Source organism: Carassius carassius, chromosome 11 (assembly GCF_963082965.1).
Source record: "Carassius carassius chromosome 11, fCarCar2.1, whole genome shotgun sequence".
Lineage (NCBI taxonomy): Eukaryota > Metazoa > Chordata > Actinopteri > Cypriniformes > Cyprinidae > Carassius > Carassius carassius.
Window position 1 is genome coordinate 7,730,745 of NC_081765.1, and position 20,131 is coordinate 7,750,875.

At 36.9% G+C, this 20,131-nt stretch overlaps 1 protein-coding gene across 3 annotated transcripts in view; it reads right to left on the bottom strand.

Moving 5' to 3' along the window:
- LOC132152707 (von Willebrand factor A domain-containing protein 8) overlaps positions 1–20,131 on the bottom strand; it is an 80,714-nt gene that overhangs the window by 39,222 nt on the left and 21,361 nt on the right. For 2 of the 3 annotated variants that reach the window (XM_059561529.1, XM_059561530.1), the window contains exons 15-26: positions 19,386–19,554; positions 19,166–19,243; positions 18,070–18,185; positions 17,670–17,773; positions 16,788–16,894; positions 14,557–14,628; positions 12,580–12,656; positions 10,980–11,055; positions 6,175–6,310; positions 5,964–6,083; positions 5,643–5,848; positions 2,052–2,203 (exon numbers count right to left, since the gene is read on the bottom strand). In XM_059561529.1, coding sequence (XP_059417512.1) covers positions 2,052–2,203; positions 5,643–5,848; positions 5,964–6,083; positions 6,175–6,310; positions 10,980–11,055; positions 12,580–12,656; positions 14,557–14,628; positions 16,788–16,894; positions 17,670–17,773; positions 18,070–18,185; positions 19,166–19,243; positions 19,386–19,554 — 1,413 coding nt within the window. The remainder of the gene's footprint in view (positions 1–2,051; positions 2,204–5,642; positions 5,849–5,963; positions 6,084–6,174; positions 6,311–10,979; positions 11,056–12,579; positions 12,657–14,556; positions 14,629–16,787; positions 16,895–17,669; positions 17,774–18,069; positions 18,186–19,165; positions 19,244–19,385; positions 19,555–20,131) is intronic. The other variant, XM_059561531.1, reaches the window with a different exon arrangement.

The following is a 20,131-nucleotide window of genomic DNA, read 5'->3' on the forward strand; positions in this document are numbered from 1 at the left end:
TTATGACAAGATATTGATCATGAAAACACCTTAAACAGTGTCTTTTTATTGGGTTAAGCAAAAGTTGACCGTCACACCTAGATTTTTCTAAATCTCTGTTTACATGCACATCAAACTTGGACCTAAGCAGGACAATGATGTGCATGTAAATGGAGGCCACTGTTTCACTGCTGTCTCTGTAGTGGGTGGGTTTGATTTCATTGAAATTCAGGAAGGTTGTAGTTACACATCTGGTTATTGCCCTGTTGCTATTCCCAGAGAAAACATTACAGCACTACTCTGCAATTCAAGCAGATGGGATGAGATATCATTCCCCTAAAATATTAATACAAAACACCATTAAAGCACTTCTAATGTAATTTAATTAATCAATGTACTACCATTAGTAACAGGATGTTTTATATTTAAAAAAAGGATGTACTAGGATGTACTGAATCAAGCAAAAGTGACAGTAAATACATTTAGAATGTTTCAAAATATATCCAATTCACATAAAATCTGTTCTTTTGAATGTTTTGTTCATCAAAGAATCAGGAAAAATGTATCATGGTTTCCACAAAAATGTTAAGCAACACAACTGTTTTCTACATTGATGATAATAAATGTTTCTTGAGCAGTAAATCAGCATGTTAGAATGATTTCTGAAATATCATGTCACACTGAAGACTGGCGCAATGATGCTGAAAATTCAGCTTTGCATCACAGGAATAAATTCTATTTTAAAATATATTCAAATATAAAATGGTTATTTTAAAGTGTCATAAATGTCACAATATTATGTTTTTTTTTACAAAATAATTGCAGCCTTGGTAAGCATTAACATTTAATATTTCAAATGCTCCCCTAAAAAAGGGTCATTATATCATTCAAAAGGAAATATTTGTTTCTTCACTTACAGTATTTCGTATAAAATATAACAAATTGTATAAACCAGATGGCAAAACACTCAAAAGCAAGTGAAATAAGACAAATATGAGACGGAAGAAACAAATAATTTCCTTTATTGAATGGGATGATATACAACACTGAGCAAATGAAATGACCGTTATTGAATGAGACTTATATTAGTTGTTGTATAATGCTCGTGACTAACTTGATAATCAGATAAAGTGCAAATTCCAAACAGTGAAAGGGCACTCGGACAAATTATGTTGTTTTTAACTGCTCCCTTTGCCAAGTGTGTACCAAAAAACAACTCGCCAGAATTTTCACTTTAAGTGCTCTGCTCTTCATGAAATAACAGGGTATAGTGGTGCTCACTTCCTATTGAAATTTGCCCAAAATCGTTCATATGGTTTAAACACTAACCAGATGCTGGCAATCACGTTTTCAGTTATTTCTGAGTCTGAATTCAAGTATGTTTAGGGTTTCTTCTATTGCACCTTCAATGAAATAAGCAGCTTATGAGATCAAAGCATCTGTTAAAGGTGAAGTTCGCAATTTTAATGATCCTAGAGATTTGAGCAATCCAACTGGGCTAGACATAACACTGGCTCAACCAATGGTGTGAGTTTAGGGCAGGGCAAACTGCCATTGTGCAGTTCTATCTCTGTCATGATTTTGGAAAGTTATGGTAATATTTATGGCAATGTTAATGTGTTTAATCTAAGTAGAATACATCTGCTACACTGCTGCTGTGGCAGAGCAAGTACCGAAACTAGCTACTGCCAATATATCCACAGACATGCTGCTGTGAGCATGTAAGAAATTCTGCTGCTGTATATGAAATAACCCCCATATATAGCATACATGAACAACCCATAGCAGATCTATACAGGTGGAGCTGGGGAAGGGGGAGGGAAATCGGCCTGCACAATCTAGAGTTCTGTGACAGAACTTTGGATTTAGTGTCACTATTGCTGCAAAAATGGCACACTTCACCTATAACAAATACATTTGTTCAAGTGTACGGTTTGAGGACCACGCAGAGCAGATCCCCTTCTATATGTAGTTACATTAGTCCAGCACAGTGTGTTTATTAGAGAACTTGATATTTGGTCATGATGCTGCATTCGGAGACAGTAAAGGGGCAATAGGAGCTGAGCTCTTACTCCTTGGCCAGGTGCACGCTGGTCGGTTTGGCTCCGATGGGAATGCCGTGCTTGTGCAGCGCTGCGATCAGCACCTCACGCATGTCCTTGTTATAGGAGTCAAAGTCAAACACATTCCTCATCACGTTGGCCAGGCCCTCGTCTGGAAATTTCTGGAAAAAAGGAAAGAGGTAAGCCATGAAACAAAAGGGTTTAGTCGTAATGAGGCATTTTAAGAGCACTCTCATTTTATTTTATCAACACTATCAGCAAAACATCATATAGGAGAAATAGATAAAACATGCAAGACTTTTAATTGGCCACAACACACAGGATGTTACACCAGAATGAGTAATTTAATGAAATTCCGTTTAAAATGAACACAAATTCAAAATTATATCACTGTAAACAGTACTTCTCTGTTGGCTCTTTAAGTCTTACAAAACTATAGATGATATACGACCCAGAAAATTACCTGCTATCCACAAACAGAAGCTTTAGCAAAAAAACAAATCTCCCAGAAAGACTCATCATTAAGCCAAAATCAAGGTTAATAGGTGGTAAAACAAGCTAGCTTTCCTGAAAGATTGGTCGAAATCACATTCATCAGATACCTAAAAAAAGTGACCGTGCAACCACCTGTGAGCAGAAAATCCATATGGTTTCATTTGCCCAGGCTGACCTGTGCATTGCAGCTCATTGACTGTGATCTCCAGTGAGCAAGGGGTAGTTACACGTGTTAATTTAAATGCTTTCAGCCTGGACTCGATAAAGAAGTCTTTTCCACATCTTGTGCATGTTTATGGCAGGACACGAGTAGAGCTGGGCGACATAGCTTAAAACATCTAGATATTTTTCAGCATTTTGACGATTTTCAATATATTTATTTATTTAATATGGACATAGCAATAACATTGGACAAACCAGATGCATTGTTTAAAGTGTTATAGCACATGTGCTAATTTTCAACATCTGTCCATAGGGGCTTTTACAACAGAAACGACACATTGTTAAAAAAAACACGGCACAATTTACACATGGGAACACATTTGGACCGATTTAAGCCACTGTTTGAGCTCTCTGGTGAAGATGTTAATATTGTTCTGCAATTTGAATCCAGTGGGGAGAGAGTTCCATAGTGTAGCCCCTCTGAAGGAGAAGCTAGACTGTCCAAAAGAAGTTCTTAACTTCGGGAGCACACAATCCCCACTAACTGAGGCTCTGGTGGAAGGTCTAAAAGAGCCCTGACGCCTCTCCATGAGGCCAGAGAACAGTGGTGACACACAGTTGTTCAAACATTTAAAACTTAACAATTTAACTGGTTTCAAAGTGGACACTGATGTTTGTGACCATGCTGTTATACAGTATGACAAATGTGAAAAAAACCATTGCATGCATAAACAATGAAGCCGCGTGATGTGACAACTCTCCTGTAATAAAACGAAAAAAGTTCAGATTTGATTTGACTTTCCTGCAAACATGATTTACTTGACTTTGAAACTTCAGGTGTTTATCCAAGATTATGCCCAAGTATTTCGTCTCATGAATGGGTTCATGGTCTAAATGAACCTCAAAGATTTTGTCAGGGGACCTCTGGTTGATAGAAAAACAAAGGTTTTCTGTGTGTTTAGAGTTAAATGGGACAGCTGAAGCCATCTTGAGATGTTATGTAAAGCCCGTGTTAACTGCTGCACAGCCAGTGCAGTTGTTTTTGCTGACACATGGATAACTGTGTCATCAGCATAAAGCTGGCAATTTACACCCTGACAGCAATATGGAAGATCATTTATATATAGTGAAAATAATAAAGGTCCTAGAACTGACCCTTGAGGCACTCCTAAGTCATTTGAGGAACTCCTAAGTCATATCAATTCATGCATTTGATTCGGTTTGAAACTGTTATATTATCAGCAAACATCACTTTCGGGGAAAACTGTTCTCTAGTTGATTCACAACATTAATGCAAATTTAATTAAATGTGAGAAATAAAAAATGTAGTTCACTTTCACTTCAGTTTTCTTTTATTTGCACCAGTTGAAAAATTTAAAACGCAAATTTTTACTAGGTGCAACTGAATAGAGTCAGCGTTTATTCATTTCTAATGCACAAAAATTAATACATTGGATCAAACTGTGATGATCTCTTATGATGTTGTTGTTGATGAAGTGAGACACATGTTGTCTTATTAAAACATATCCGCCTATATTAAAGTGATTATTACGTTTTGAATATGGATATATTTCTTACAAAAATGCCTCGATTTGCTAAAGGAGGCCTTTATTCACCCCTTGAGCCGTGCAAGACACATATTGTTTTTTTTATGGATGGGCGCTTTTTATTTCACTTCATTTGGACTGATGCATGCAACACCCGCAGATTGCCATGAAACAGCTTGAAAGATCAAAGACAATTTTTTATATAACTCCGACTGGATTTGACTGAAAGAAGAAAGTCATACACACCTAGGATGACTTGAGGGTGATAATTTATGGGCTAATTTTTATTTTTGGGTGAACCAACCCTTTAATGAGTTGAGTTAGAGTTATTCATTCAAACAGCTGATTAAGTCAGTCACTGTTGAAACCAATTTGTTTAAAAAGCAAATTTGCACATAGTTAAAACAATAACTACAATATTATAGTATCACATACACCTACTTGGAGCAAAATAGACTGAGAAACACTGTTCTAAACTGTCTGATATACTCAAAAGACACGAGACAAGAAGGATGGAAAAAACAGACCGTAATGACGCATTTAAAAATATATAAATATATTAAAATTATTGCAATGTTCTCAATATTACCATATATATGACTCCTTCCACATTTGCTGTTAATGATCACAGGTGTCTGTGTAAAACAGAACTAGATAACAAAGCTAACATACTAGCTGTTAGAAAGATATGCAGTTGGTGCTCATGTACATTCACCCTCTCACACCATTACCTTAAATCTCAATTGTATTTTAGGTTCTTCTTCATCTAGATTGTAGCTGTGTTCACTCTGGACATTGGGGTTTTCAAATAAAAATTGTAGTTTAGATATTCATAAGAACACTATTTCTAAATTAGATTCAAGCATAGCAGCCTTTAGACAAAAAGTTTTATAAGCAAGCATATCACAAGCAACGAATTTGGTCACGTGACTCCAAACTTTTGACAGCAAGGGTAGACCTCTGATGGCTGCTTGGGGCAGACTAATCTGACAACTGACTCCTCATCCAATGTGACAGATGAATTCCATACATCTATCTGCATCTCTGTCGCTCCTGAGAGCCGAGACGAGAGGAGGCGGATGGTACTCTGTGTTTGTGAGAGAGCAGAGTTAAAGCCCAGAGATAGGTGGTCCAGAATTGCAGTGTGACTTGTATGTGTCAGATCAGTCTGTGAGTGGGCTGAGTGAAGAGACAGGGCCTCTCCTCACACTCGCTCTCTCTCTCGTGCAGCACCTTTCATCTCAGACATAGGGTCACTCACCCTCATCTATTAAACAACACGCAGTTCATGACCGACACAAAGCCTGAATTTTTAAAAGGAGGGAACACCCTTAAACCAAGAGGGTTTAATGTATTGTGGGGATTTGACCTGACTGTTGACCTATCAGGTCATTACCTGCAGGTGTTTTACAATGTTGACCACTTCTCGTGTAGAGTAGGGGTAGGTGATTGTTCCCTGGTCAGCCATAGCCCGGAGCTCTCCGAAGGCAGCCACCAGTTTCTGGAGGATTGCATCAGGAACATCAGGCCCATATTGCTTCAGCATGGCAAACTCAGCCTGAGGCTTGGGGTTGTCCACTGCATGGCAGCTAAATATGTCCCCTGAAAGAGTAAATCGTTAAATCATCAAAAAAAGAAACAGTATTCCATAATTATTGTAATTGTATTACATCGCTTTCTGGGATCCTTGATTCTGATTGGCCATTCATGGTCTTACCAAGTGCTCCGAAGAAGTCATTCCCCAAAAACGGAAAGCCAGGGCGGTTTGCTAAAACAATCATGCGGAAGTCTGGATGCATGGGAATGGCATTAGGCCTTCCGGCTGCTTCCAGTGGATCTGTGGAAATCAAAGAAGGATTCCGGTTTTAAAGACTGTCGGTTATGGGTTTGTGACATGGAATGCGTTTGGTCCTCTCTGTCCATTTCACCTGACACTATTCTTCTTCCATCTGCCAGGATCATCTCTCCACTCTCCACCAGTGTCTTCAGGATACAGGTGACATTTGTGGGGGCTTTATCAGCTTCATCTATTACCAGGATATGTCCCATCTTCACAGCTTTAACCTTTAGAACAACAGACAGGAGCACAATTTTATTCCATTTCTTCATTCATCCATCAAATTCATGGAGGTTTGGCAACGTTTCTTTCACCAAAAATAGGTATAATGTAGTTCTAACCATTTTTTATCTTCCGGCAACTGCTATACAGTACAGATTCAGGTCAGTGCGATTTTCTTTTTCAAGTAATACTTTTATTTAGCAAGGATGCACTAAATAGATAACATACTTCAAAAATAAATAAATAAATAAATAAATAAATAAATAAATAAATAAATAAATAAATAAATATAAATATATATTGTTTACTTTCTATACAAAAAAGCATCTTGGAAAAAAATGTATCATGGTTAAACTGATAATAATAAGATTTTTTTAGAGCAGTAAATCAGCATGATCAGCAGATCATGTGACACTGAAGATTGGAGAAATTATGCTGAAAATTCAGGTTAACATCACAGGAATAAATTACATTTTGCAATATATTCAATTAGAGTAACAGCTATTTTAAATTTTAATAGCAATTTTATAGCTTTTTTTCCTGTATATTTGACAAAATAAATGTAGACTTTTGAATGGTAGTGTACCTTTAAGATTTTTATATGTAAATTACACCTATTTTGATTGGGTAACGTATTGGATGTAAAAACAACTGTACAATTGTTTAACATCTTAAAGACAACCAACGTTTTGCGACAAGCAGCCTAAGCTAAAATGCTTTAAGTAAAATCTTTACATTTAATTTGGCCATGATTCACGTTAACTCCTTTAATGTTGCAAAAAATGTTGATGAACTGAATGGAATCAGACTGAAACTTACTGAATTTAATTCAATCTGAATCATGAGGTCACAAAACTTTCCCATCCTGAATAGGCGAGTTTTACAAATGTCGAGCACAACTGTTTGGTTTCAACGCTTTCCTGTTGCCATATTTGAACCATTGCACTCCATCTCCAGATCATCTTTGTTCCAAAACAGCAAAGAGGATCAAAGTTAATGGAGAGCTGAAGATTATATCCGCTGCGTTCAGCTTGTTTTCATCACCTCTGACAAGTAGGTGACATTAGTGTCTGTTATTTACAACCCACAGCTGAAAGGTGGTTTGCGGAGAACGAGGGGTGTTTTATTGTTGCTTTTATCCATCAGCCCAGCAAAATGCATGACCATTTGGAGGCACTGATATCAGATGAGGCATCAGAAAGGGCTTCAAAGCCTAAAGACTATTTATACCCTGAGAGCTACCGCTGGGTGCTAATTGAGGGGCCAAACTCCGAGTCACAGTCTGCTTTTCATCTCCCTCCACCTTGTATCGAGCAGAGACATCGTTAAAAGCCTTTTGTAGAGATCACCCTCGACCCTGCTTCACAAGCAACTCATCTAAATGGCACCATCACGCTAACAAAACAACAGGCTGACTTCAGAAACTAGCGGCGTGGAGGATTATAACACACTGTCCTCGAGGTCATTCATTAATTTTTAACGCTTTTTCCCTCATCTGTGCCGGGGCGTCCTCTGGGTGTGAGCTGGCAATGTGTTTGTCCTCGGTCTGGACCATCTGCTGATAGATGTATAAATATCACTATGCAAAGTTTACTCTTCACATGACTGATTTCCAGGAGATCACAGGACACTCAGAGCCACTGAGGTAGTGAAGCTTATATTTTTGTTTGGCCGATGACATTATGCTTTGTAATGTGGGCGGTATCAGATTTGAGTGTGAACTGATCACAGTCCTGAAGTGTCTTGTATGATTGAAAAACAACAACAACAACAAACAAAAAGACAAAAGAAAGCATGCAGCATGCTGTCATATGGAAAGCCACCGATGTCAATGTTTACATGTGTGTTTGTAAGCATTCTTTCTTTGCGTGAACATTTGGGGGCGTTGTTATGCCAAACTTCCCACACCGTGATGTAGACATGTGGGGTCGTGTTAATACAAGGCATTTTAGGAGGGTGTGAATGAGTCTTAACTCTTATAAGGAATATCTCTTTGGGTTTGAGACTTTAGTCTTTGCAACTTTAAGGATCTTATCTATTCACGAACAGCTTGTATCACTCCAAAAAGAAAGCTAAACTTGAATCATATGACTCCTTTAACGGAGTCACCAAAGGAATACCGTGTATTATTACATACTAGGGATGGGCGTTTTCCACAAATATCACATTCGAATATTTGAGCTCACAAAAAACGAATATTCGAATATTCGTTTATTTAAATTAAGTTTAATGAGTCAGACGTTATTTTTCAGCAACATTTGTTTTCGTCATTTTGAACAAGCTTACAATAAGCTTGAACATTACACATCGTGTTTTGTAGCTGAAAACCTTTAACAATGCGTGCAAACATACAAAAGTACAGATTAAAAGCAAAAAAAAAAAAAGTGAACAAAGAAAAAACGTAAAGCAGCCTGCAGCAATTAGGCTATTGTACAGAATGTAGCTTACACTTAACTTTTAAACTGTCAGCAAATCTTTTTTTCTTTTTTTCTATTGTTTCAAATGTTCTTGTTAAGAAATACGGGCATGTAAACATGATCGGGGGAAAGTCGGCTCCTTAGTCTGTTAACAATAAGGCCGGCCACGGAGAAAACGCGCTCTGACGGCACAGACGTTGTCGGGACTCACAAATAACGGTGTGCTAAGCGAATACGTTTTGTGAAGCGCTTCGTGTTTTGGTTTCACCACTGAATGGGATCCTCATCTGGTGGAATACATGGCTCCAGCAAGAACTGTTCCCACTCGTCTCGGCTGGACTCTCTGTAATCATCGCTGAAAAACTGGCTCAGCCTTCTCCGACGAGTGGGCATTGCATCTTCTTCATCGTGGCGACTGCATCCGCACCACTCGCATCAAGGAAAATGTTCTGATAATGTTCAAAAAAGTTTTTTTTTTCTTACTTCTCTCATGTTTTCATCAAGAAACCTGAGATGTTTGTGCCGAGGGTCTAGGGCAGACGCGAGAAGAGGAGTTTTCACTGCATTCTCCAAGTTAGCAGTGTTTATTCGTTGCTTGAGAGATGCTGCAACAATGTTCTTGGATAACTTTCTGTGATTCTCCACGGCATATGTGAAGTACTGTAGAAGACCGCAGTTCTTTTAGGGGGCGTTCACATATCGCGTCTTTTGCATGCTCAAGTTCGTTATTTCCAATGTAGGCGCGCGGTATGCGCGCTCATAATGGAAGCGACGCGGTCGCTGAAAGCTCAGCCAAGATGAAGGAACAGCTGATCATAGCCGTATATGGATTGCCATTTTGAAATAAATTTAGTAGCAGAGCTACTGAAAGCGATTTTTTTGTGCTGCAAATCCATTTATCCTTTGCTGAAATTTCCGTCTTCATGGAGAGAACGCGTCGCCTCAGGAGCGCTTCTGCCCGAGCGCTTTGGAAAGAAGGAGAAAGCGGCGCGCATAGCCTTTTCCATGCCTTATTAAGGCGCGATGTGTGAATGGCCCCTTAATCATTCATTAATTATTTTTTGCTTGCATACACCTTCAAATATGCCGTGGGGAATCACAGAAAGTGACCAAATTAGGTTTTATTGTGAACTTTTTTTTTTTTTTGCGAAATTCGAATATTTTTATTTATCGAATAATTAGAGCAGAACGAATATTCGAATGTTCGACTATCCGTGCACATCCCTATTACATACCGTGTATGTATTAAACATTTTTTGGAGTTACTCCCATCAATGCAGAATTGTGACTGATGTCGATTTAGAGTGATGTAAAAATTGCATGCATTACCAAAATACCGTTCAGGTCACATTTCAAAACATCAGACCTGTATCTGATTTAGTACCACATAAGAAAGTGGCCCAAATCAGAATCGAAAAGATCAGATTCCATGTGTTTGGTGCATTCAAACTATTATGAAGGTGAAAAAAATCCCAGATCTGGGTCACATATGGACAAAAAATTCGAAATTCGGAATTTTAACCACTTTATTTCTACAGTCTGAATATAAGGGGAATGAAACCTCAACTGCATGTTGTCATACAAATAGATGTATGACATTCCAGTAGAGTTCTGTGTTAAAGTCAGTAGAAAAAAGGTCCACTGTCTATTGCCAGTAGCATAATCTATAATACACTTGCAAACCAACTGAGTTGAATTTGCATGTGCAACTTTTTCGTCCTTGTGTGAAAACACCAATTGCACAAATTCCTATTGGAAATTTCAGCAAGCAGCTTTAAATGTGACCGCACTTTTAGTGTGTCGTTGAGCTAACAACTTCATACTCAAGTGTTTATTTGAATAAAAAATATGTTGCAATGCATTCTGGGATTGCCTCCTCTGACGAGTTCGTAGAACAGACTGCATATATAAGACGGTTCACTTGTATTAGTGTGAATGGGAGAAATATATTTGAACAACAATGACAATATAAAAGCTAATTATTACTTTAATTTAGTTGTTTTTATAATATCACACCACCACACATTTCACTAATATACACAATGTAAATGGGTGTTTATACATAAAAGTTGTCTTTATATTTCAGGAAGAGGGTCCCTAACAAGGCAGTGTTATATTTGGGAGTCCATGACATCAAAAAGTTTGAAACCCTCCGTTTTAGAAGAAAGACTCTTTAAAGTTGACTGTCTGACATGTCTGTGTTTAAAGCTCACTATATTTAAAACACAGAGATATGATGTCAGAGGTGAATACTGACCAATGGAGAGTCTTCATAGACGATGATGCCATCTCTCACAGAGGGCTGCAGCGTTAAAGTCTGGACTGTTGTGTCTCTGTTGAAGCATAAAAGATCAGAGCGTAAACTGCGTTTGTCATGAAACATCACACGTGTATAGTAAATGGAGACTCCTTTCACAGTTAAATCATTGCTCATTTCTCTAGAGAGTGAGATGATTTGTGGATTCATGCTTTTGGGTCCTATAGAATTTTAAAGTAAACTGACCTAAATTCAGTGTGATGGACAGAGCGCTCTCGAGTTCCTGTGCGGACATTTGAAATGTGACACATATCTCTGTGGGTGTAGAGGAAGGGAGAATCCCTGAAGTGATTACTTTAGGCTAATTTAAGACTTCCATAATCGCTAACCAGGCCATAATGCTTGCGAACTTGACTTTGGTTTAACTTTCAAGAAGAAACTTTCAAGATGACATCCACCATTGCACCTTATAGATGGGTTAGACACAGTGACATTAGTTTCCATGACTTTTCCAGTCGTTTGTGTTAAATATATATATATATATTAATATTAAAAAAATATATATATATATATATTTAAAAAAAAAACTCAGACTGCACTCACAAAGAACAAATGTGACCCTGAAGCATAAAACCTTAAGTTGCTGTCGTATTTTTCTTCTTTTATGTGAAAAATCATTAGGATATTAAATAAAGATCATATTCCATGAAGATATTTTGTAAATTTCCTACCGTAAATATATCAAAACTTATTTTTTGATTAGTAATATGCTTTGCTAAGAATTTATTTAGACAACTTCAAAGACGATTTTCTCAGTATTTAAATTTTTTTGCACCCTCAGATTCCAGATTTTTAAATAGTTGTATCTTGGCCAAATATTGTCCAAACCAATAAACCATATATAAATGGAAAGTGCGTGTATTCAGCTTTCAGCTGATGTATAAATCTCAATTTCGAAAAATTAAGACCGGATGAGGACAGAAATAAAACTACAGCTTTTTGAAAATTTTCTGCTAAATTTAACACTTTATTAAGAGGGATTGTCAAAAGAAGACATCTACTTTTATGATTCACAGAAGAAAAAACTATAATAACGGAGTTGGAACAAGGTTAAGGGTGGCAAAATGTAAAAGGAGAACTACTCCTTTAACTGTAGTTCTTCAAAGGCAAAAGTACAACAGTAAAAAGTTCCCCAATGCCCCGTCGACAGGTGTCCTAATTTAACAGGATTAAAATAGCTCACTCGTGCCTAAGAGAGATCTTTTTATTTCAAGCATTTGGTGAGTCTGCAAAAGGAAGCTTCACCTCCTAACAGAAAACACTTGTATGATGCATCTGTGTCCAGGTGTTTATCGCTCTGATGAATAAAGGGGTCTTCTCTTTTTTTCTGTGTACTACTTATATAGAAAGAGGATACATTACTCAGTTATTCACCAATGATGAAAAGGTGCATGTGATGTCAGCGGATATGGGCCATTTCCGGTGTGAGCAGGTTCTAATTGAATTTCTAGTGTTATGAAATTCTAAATGAGTTCTAGTTTCTGTTAATAGGTCTTCCTCTCTGAGAAGGCTTTTTGAGGAGAACTCAAGGGACCTTTACCTGTGAAGCTGAAGATATTCTCTCGGTCTGTTCATGAGATGCAAGAAGCGATCAACAATCTTGTTTTTCCCAACGCCCTGTGAACAAAGTAAGAACACAGATCAGAAATAGATTGCCTTCAAATAAAAGTAATGCGTCATCATTTAGTCCTCATGTCATTCTGACCCTGTATTATTTTCTTTCAGTAAAAACAAAGAGAGATAGATGGTAAGCAGAATATTAGAGTATGTGGAAGTGGGTGGTGATTTATACCCTAATGTTCCAAAAAAATAAAAGTAAATAAATTAATAAACAGCACCATTAAATATAAAAGTAGTCCAAATGAGTCATGCACTATATTTCAAGTCTTCTAAAGCCACAGGACAGCTTTGTGAGAGTAACTGAAATTAGTACGGGTGAAATTATAATAATTTCACATGGGTTTATTAAATTAACTTTTATTGGGATTCTTTAATTTAATTCTCTTTTATTCTCATATTTCATTTATATGTTTAAGTTAAAAACTCCTTTAGACATGCTTTATTAGGTTTGACATCATTTACAGGGTTCCAACACAGTTTCCATTTCAAAATTCCATTCTTTTCCAGACTGAAATTTACAAACATCTCAGTAGATTTTCAGACCATATTAAGCAAAATGGTGCATTATTTTCAGCTTTATATTTGGTACACAGCAAAGTCGTGAGTACATATTTTAGTTTTCTCAGGATTTCTTCATTGTTTTTCTTGTAGACTTTTGCATGCATACAAGGAAGTTTTTCATGCACTAGAGAATCCGTTCATATGCAAACGGGAATATTTTACTCGCAACACATTTCCTTTGCGTGTCACTGTCATCTTACTGTTTATTTTTTATTTTTGCATTGGTCCTTTTAGAGGCTCTGTAAAATGATGCTAAGAATATACTGAGAAAAAAAAGACTTGCAATATAACCTGCATATCTGCATAATGAAAAAGTGCACCTTGGATTAATTCAGATGTATTTGACAGTCAATAAAGAATCATTAAACAGCTGCCATGAAAACACACTTCTTGTATGATACATTTATTTTCATTAAGTTTATAACTTTCTACTATAGAAAACGAAATGGGGGCAAAAGTCTGTAAATGCAACTGTTATTCCATATCCAGCTTTATTTTTTTCCATACATTTCCCGACTTGGAAATGACTAAAATCAAATTCCATACTTTTCCAAACTGTGTAGGAACCCTGCAGTCCCATGTTCAGAGCTCACGTGTCAAGACACATCAATACTGTTATCCTTAGAAGCATACATTTCCATCCTCTTTTGTTTGATAAAAAAAAAAAGAAGCAGCTCAGATATTCTCCAAAATCTCTTTTGTTTTTCACAAAAGAATAAAAATAATATGGGGTCGAAACAATGCATAAAGTGCCAGCAAAGTTTTCCTATTTTCATCAAAAGTATAAGGTCTCTGTCCAAAGTCAGAGTTTGTCATGTCAGTTCAAGCATCGCTACAGAGACAAAAACTGAAAAGTGTTAGATGTACACTACCGTTCAAAAGTTTGGGTCAGTAAGATTTGTTTTTAAAGAAATCAGTATTTTTATTCAACAAAGATGCAATAAACTGATTTCTACATCACAGTTCCCACAAAAATATTGGACCACATGGCTATTTTCAACATTTATAATAATAACAGAATAATTTCTGAACAAACATTTGAACAGTAGTGTATACACATTAAAGCATGTATTCACAGGTCTCTTATTTCATTTTGTATGTCTAGCACAGTCTCATTGGTTCTGTGCATCAATCAGTCTATCCATCTTAACTCTGAAGTGACAGCAGTCAGGGCGCCCAATCTGGGCACCGTACGGCACACTGAGCTCTAGTTCACCCTGTAGCTGGTGGGCCGATGCATTACAAATACAGCACTCAGGGCTAGTGTACTGCGTGTCTGCTCTGCTCTCAGACATCTCTGCAGACTTCCGTCCTGAGGATGGGAATCCTCATTTACCTGGTTCCCCACAAGAAGCAGGTGTTCCCCCAACAGGAAGTCTTTCAGCATGTCCTGCATGACCATCATGTGCTGTGAACAAACAGGCAAAACATATTTTATAATGACAGCAGTACAAAACACAGTGGGTTACAAAGATATAGTTATTAAAGGTATTGTTAAGTCACTAATAAAAATAAATAAATAAGCTACTGTTCAAAAGTTCGGGACCGGAAAGATTTTTTAATTGTTTTTGAAAGACGTCTCTTTAGCATATCAATGCTGCATTTAACTGATCAAAAATCCAGTCAATCCTGTAATATTGTGGAATATTTGTGCAATTTAAAAGAACTGTTTAGATTTGAATATATTTTAAAATGTAATTTAATCCTGTAATTTAAAGCCGCAATTTAAAGCTTTTCAGCAACATTATTCCAGTCTTCAGTATCACAGGATTCTTCAGAAATCATTATGATATTCTGATTTGCTGCTTAAGAAACATTTCTTATTATCATCAATGTTGAGCTTCTTAACAGCTGCGCTGCAAACACTTTTTTTTTTCAATTTAATGCATAATGCAGAATACATTGCTTAATTTCAAAAAAAAAAAAAAGAAAGAAAAAAAAGAAAGAAAGAAATCCTACTTTGATAATGTAATCTGACATTGATCGTGTGACTCTCTGAATAGACTTTCTAGAATAGAAAGCAGAATATACAGCAGAAGTGCTGGTGTAATTTAGGCTAAAAGGTGTTATTGATTAAATAATAATTCCATTTATGTTATGGCAATATAATTTGTACTGAAGAAATGAAACATTTGCAAAAAATATTTAACATTAAAAAGTCAGCTTTTTAACAAAGTGGCCCCAGAATTTTACGGTCCACTGTATGTCATGTGACCGGATCTATCTCAGACTGCTCCAGCAGTAAAACATGAAAACACTCAAGTAAGGCATCAATTATATCTGAGAGGGTCACCTACATTTTACAGACACACAAAAGATGAATAGATAAGTGAGACTAGAAATGAATTGTGGTCCGGATATGACACAAGGAATTTAATTTTCTGTTTACGTGGCTGCAAAGGCACAAAGTGCTTTTTCAATGTGATAAGGACACATAGGGATGATGCTGTTTGCTGCAAACACGCATTATACAACAAAAGTGAGGCTAGCGGATGCAAGTGTTTGCGATATTTGGGGGGACGTGTCCTCATTTCCGCCTCAGTGGACTACTGCACTTCTCCTCCTAGTGCTCGAATGACAAAAAGCAGGTCATGGAAAAGTGGGACAAGAGTAACTCATTTTTCCTCCACCTCTTTCTGAGCCTCTGAAGGGAGGAGAGAGGTGGCAGTGAGGGAGGAATAACTGGGTCATCCCTCGTTCTCTCCTCACATCTCTGAGGAACTGATGAGACCAAATGCCACACATACAGTGGCAGCAATGCTGAATGTTACTATTGGCAACATTTTATATTTTGTTATTACTGTATGATATAACGCTAAACAGATATTTTTTTAAATACTATCATTCAAAGTTTTGGGGTCAGTAAAATATTTGAAATGTTTCTGAAAGAAGTCTAATGCTCACTAAGGCTGCATTTATGTAATTTTAGTAATGCTTTGAAATATTCTAAAAATTGTAATGAACTATTTTCTATTGGAATACACACTGAACAAAATTATAAACGCAACACTTTTGTTTTTGCTCCAATTTTCCATGAGCTGAACACAAAGATCTAAGACTTTTTCTATGCCCACAAAAGGCCTATTTCTCTCAAATATTGTTCACAGATCTGTCTAAATCTCTGTTCGTGAGCACTTCTCACTTCTCTTTTTCTGTACATAGAAAAAGTCTTAGATCTTTGAGTTCAGCTCATGAAAAATTGGAGCAAAAACAAAAGTGTTGCATTTATAATTTTGTTCACATGATTTTGTTGTACATGTACCTGTTCAAGGTAACTTCAAGTCAAGTGTTTATTTTTATTTATTTATTTTTTTTAATAGTTTTTATTAATATTTGCCTACTTTCTTGCCTTGGTGCATTAAAGTAATAATTCACAATTTCTATCATTAAGAAATAAAGTCATAGAGGTTTTTACATTCATGAAGGAGTAAAACTGATGACCGAATTCTATTCGTTTAAATTAGTAGTGCTGGCTAAAGGGATTGTGCTCTGTGGCCCCATGTCTTCTGTGGGTTGCAGAGAAGAGGGCAATGTTTCTCTCTAGTAATGGGCAGATAAGGAGCTCACCTGAACATTCTCATAAAAGAGCACATCCGGGACCTTCATCTTTTCATCAGGGCTGTACACAGGGACCGAGACGTTCCCTATGGTCAGAAGTCCATCTTTTACTGTGCCTAACAGGGGAGAGCAAAATTGAAAAGAAAAAGTGAGAGATTCTTAAAAAAGATATTTTACCAGACAAATATGACTTATTCAGCCTAGCCACTTTTCAGACACCACGTAGTACTGTACGTCTGAAATCTAAGTCTCTTACAGATTTTCTTACAAAATGGGACAAAAATATCAGTGCAGGCTAAAATTACAGAGGAATCACTGAAGTAGTCGGAGCCAGAATTAAGAATGACTTTTTGAATTCAGCAGGATGCAGAAGTGTAAAACGAATTAAATGGAAGAAGAATTAAATGGAATGAATCAAATTCAAATAATTTGTTTAACTGCTAAGTAGTTCAAATAATACATTTAATTTATCAGCAATGAATCACTCAATCTTGTGATCCCACATATAACTAATAAAGTATTTTGAGAAACATTATAATTATAATTAATGTTTGAAATGCAGCCTATACAAATTTTCATATATTTTATAATAATTATATTGAATATCTTTAATTTCTAATATCGGTTCATAACCTAACAATGTTGGAGGAACACTTCATTTTCCAAAATGATCCAACTTGCCAAAAAGTCATAAAAATGGAGCCACACATCAATATTGAATCCAGATTTAAATTCAGATTCAGGCAATGGTGGACATTTTGTGGAGCTGCATAGCAGAATTTGATAGATGTGTTAGTTTTCTGAAATTCCTGTTGAAATGCTCAACGTCCTGTTGTCCAATCCAATTGAAATTGTCATGAACAGTGATAAGAGTTTGTCTGTGTAGCTCACAGGTGTAGAGATGGCTCTGTTCTGATGCTGGGTCAGGCTGATCCTCGATTGAGCAGTTCACCAGACTCTTCTGAAGAGCTGAGCGAGCCAGGCTGGGCAGAAACCTACAAATACAAGAAAAAAAATGACATAACTAAAATAATTCCAAATCAACTTTTCCCAGTCTTTCTGAACTTCTCAAGCAAAAAAAAAAAAGAAAATAAGTATCTCAGGCATAGCTTCACTAGCAGCATGAGAAATAAATCCCTGATTTTGAACAAGTTTCATGTTTGCCATTGGTCAGTAACAGCCTTGCATGTGCAGAGTTTAAAATAGTTTGTGAATATTTTATTTTTAAATGTTATTTAGATTGTGGAGTGGTGGCTTTGAGACATGTATGAATGCGTTTGAGTTTGTCTACCTGGACAGACAGGCTTTGTTCACAGCGTGAGCAACACTCTCCTCTGGATACTGAGAAAGACGTCGACAGATTCTCAGCAGCTGCCTGGTGGACAATGAAGAAGCAAGGGACAGGGCCTGAACACAGCACAGAAACACAAAACAACATTTACTTTTCACCTCGCCAAAAGACACGCAAAGGAAAGCAAAACAAAGCAAAAAACAAAGCAAAGCAAACAAAACACTAAACATTTACTTTTTATCTAGACACAAGCAAAGCAAAAAAAAAATATAAAAAAAATAAACAAAAACAAAGCAAACAAAACAAATCATTTACTTTTCATCTCACCAAAAGCAAAGCAAAAACAACAAAAAAAACAACACAAAACAACATTAACATTTTATCTCACCAAAAGCACAAAAAAAACTAAACAAACAAAACACAAAACATTACATTTTAATCTCACCAAAAGCAAAGCAAAACGACAAAAAAACAAAACAAAAACAAAGAAAACAAAACAAAACAACAATTACTTTTCATCTCACCAATAGTAAAAGCAAAAACACAACAAACAAAAACCGAAGCAAACAAAACAAAACATGAATATAAAAATGTAACTTAACGCGAATTGACATGTTTGTGGGGAAAAGTGTGTTTAAGATTAACATTGTTTTTAATTAGTGTGGTTTTTAAAGCGCCACCTTTGGAAGTTTTGTACATTTAGATTATATTTAGGACAGTAAATTAGTTTTCATATTTGCATGGAGTATCCCTTTAAGAATTAAAAAAATAAATCCCTTTAATGGAAAAATATTAACCAAGGCTGCTGTAAAAGAGGGGAAACGCTTCATTACATATTTAAGGTTTGTAGGACAGAGCTAACTTAAACACCAGTAAGCAGTAGACTAAGCAATTTCTAAACAAGAAAACCTATGTTGTGTTGTCTACACAGGAACCCTGAGCTGATAAGCCACTGGTAAGATTGCAGGAACCTCCAGTCTCTCTATATGAGCCTGCTCGGGGACCACTGGAGTCACACTCTCTCCTTGCTGTGTAAGTGCTGAAGGGATCCATTTGTTCTTCAAGGGTTTTAGGGAGCTCAAACTGGAAAGCTCACCGTTGGATCGTTGGATTTTCTCAGACTGTGAGTCAGGTGTTGCAGCTGCTCCACTGCTTCATTGGGGACATTTGGGATCTGTTATAAAAATAATGTGTATACAAGATTCAAATCCAAATCACAAAATGCAGTTTGTAAACATGTTGGGTGTAAGCATATTTAAATCAAACAGATTACTGAATCTGACATAACCGATCAGTCTGAAGAAGATGTGACTGACCATGCCCTGGATGACGGCGGTTTCCTCAGCCTTGGCCAGTGGTCTGATGGTGTGAAAGAGGAACATGGTGAGGATCTCGGGGCCGAGCCACTGCTGCGAGGTGCTCCCGACCTGAGGCGGCTCCGCTAGAGCGAGGATCCGGAATGACGGATGGACTGGGAAGATGGATCTGTGGAGAACATCAGACCTGGTCACTTATTTCCATCAAGCTCAATCTCCCTCCCAATTTCTGAGTAATACTTCAAAGCAACAACAACGAATTTCAGTGTTCACACAAAGGTTAATATCTCTCTCTCTCTCTCTCTCTCTCTCTCTCTCTCTCTCTCTCTATATATATATATATATATATATATATATGTGTGTGTGTGTGTGTGTGTGTATCCTTCTGAAGAATCCATACATTAGACACAAGTGACTGTAATTTATATCCAATCAGGTTTCACTTCTTATTTAATACAAATAATAGGCATTAAACAATGGAGTAGGCGACCTGAACACAGACATTACAGTCTTTGTTATGATGATCATGAGGCTGGCATAACCAAAGGCACCTGATCACCGATGACTATGAGAACAAGAGGATGACGTTCATCTGTCAAAGTGAATAGGATATGCTCATGTCGAGATCCGTGCCCTCACTGATCTCTGGCACTCTGATATAGTATTGCTGACTTGTGCTCGAGCTGCATCGCCACGTAATCCCACTGGACAGCTCCGTCTATTTATAAAGAGCGAAGCCCACTGCA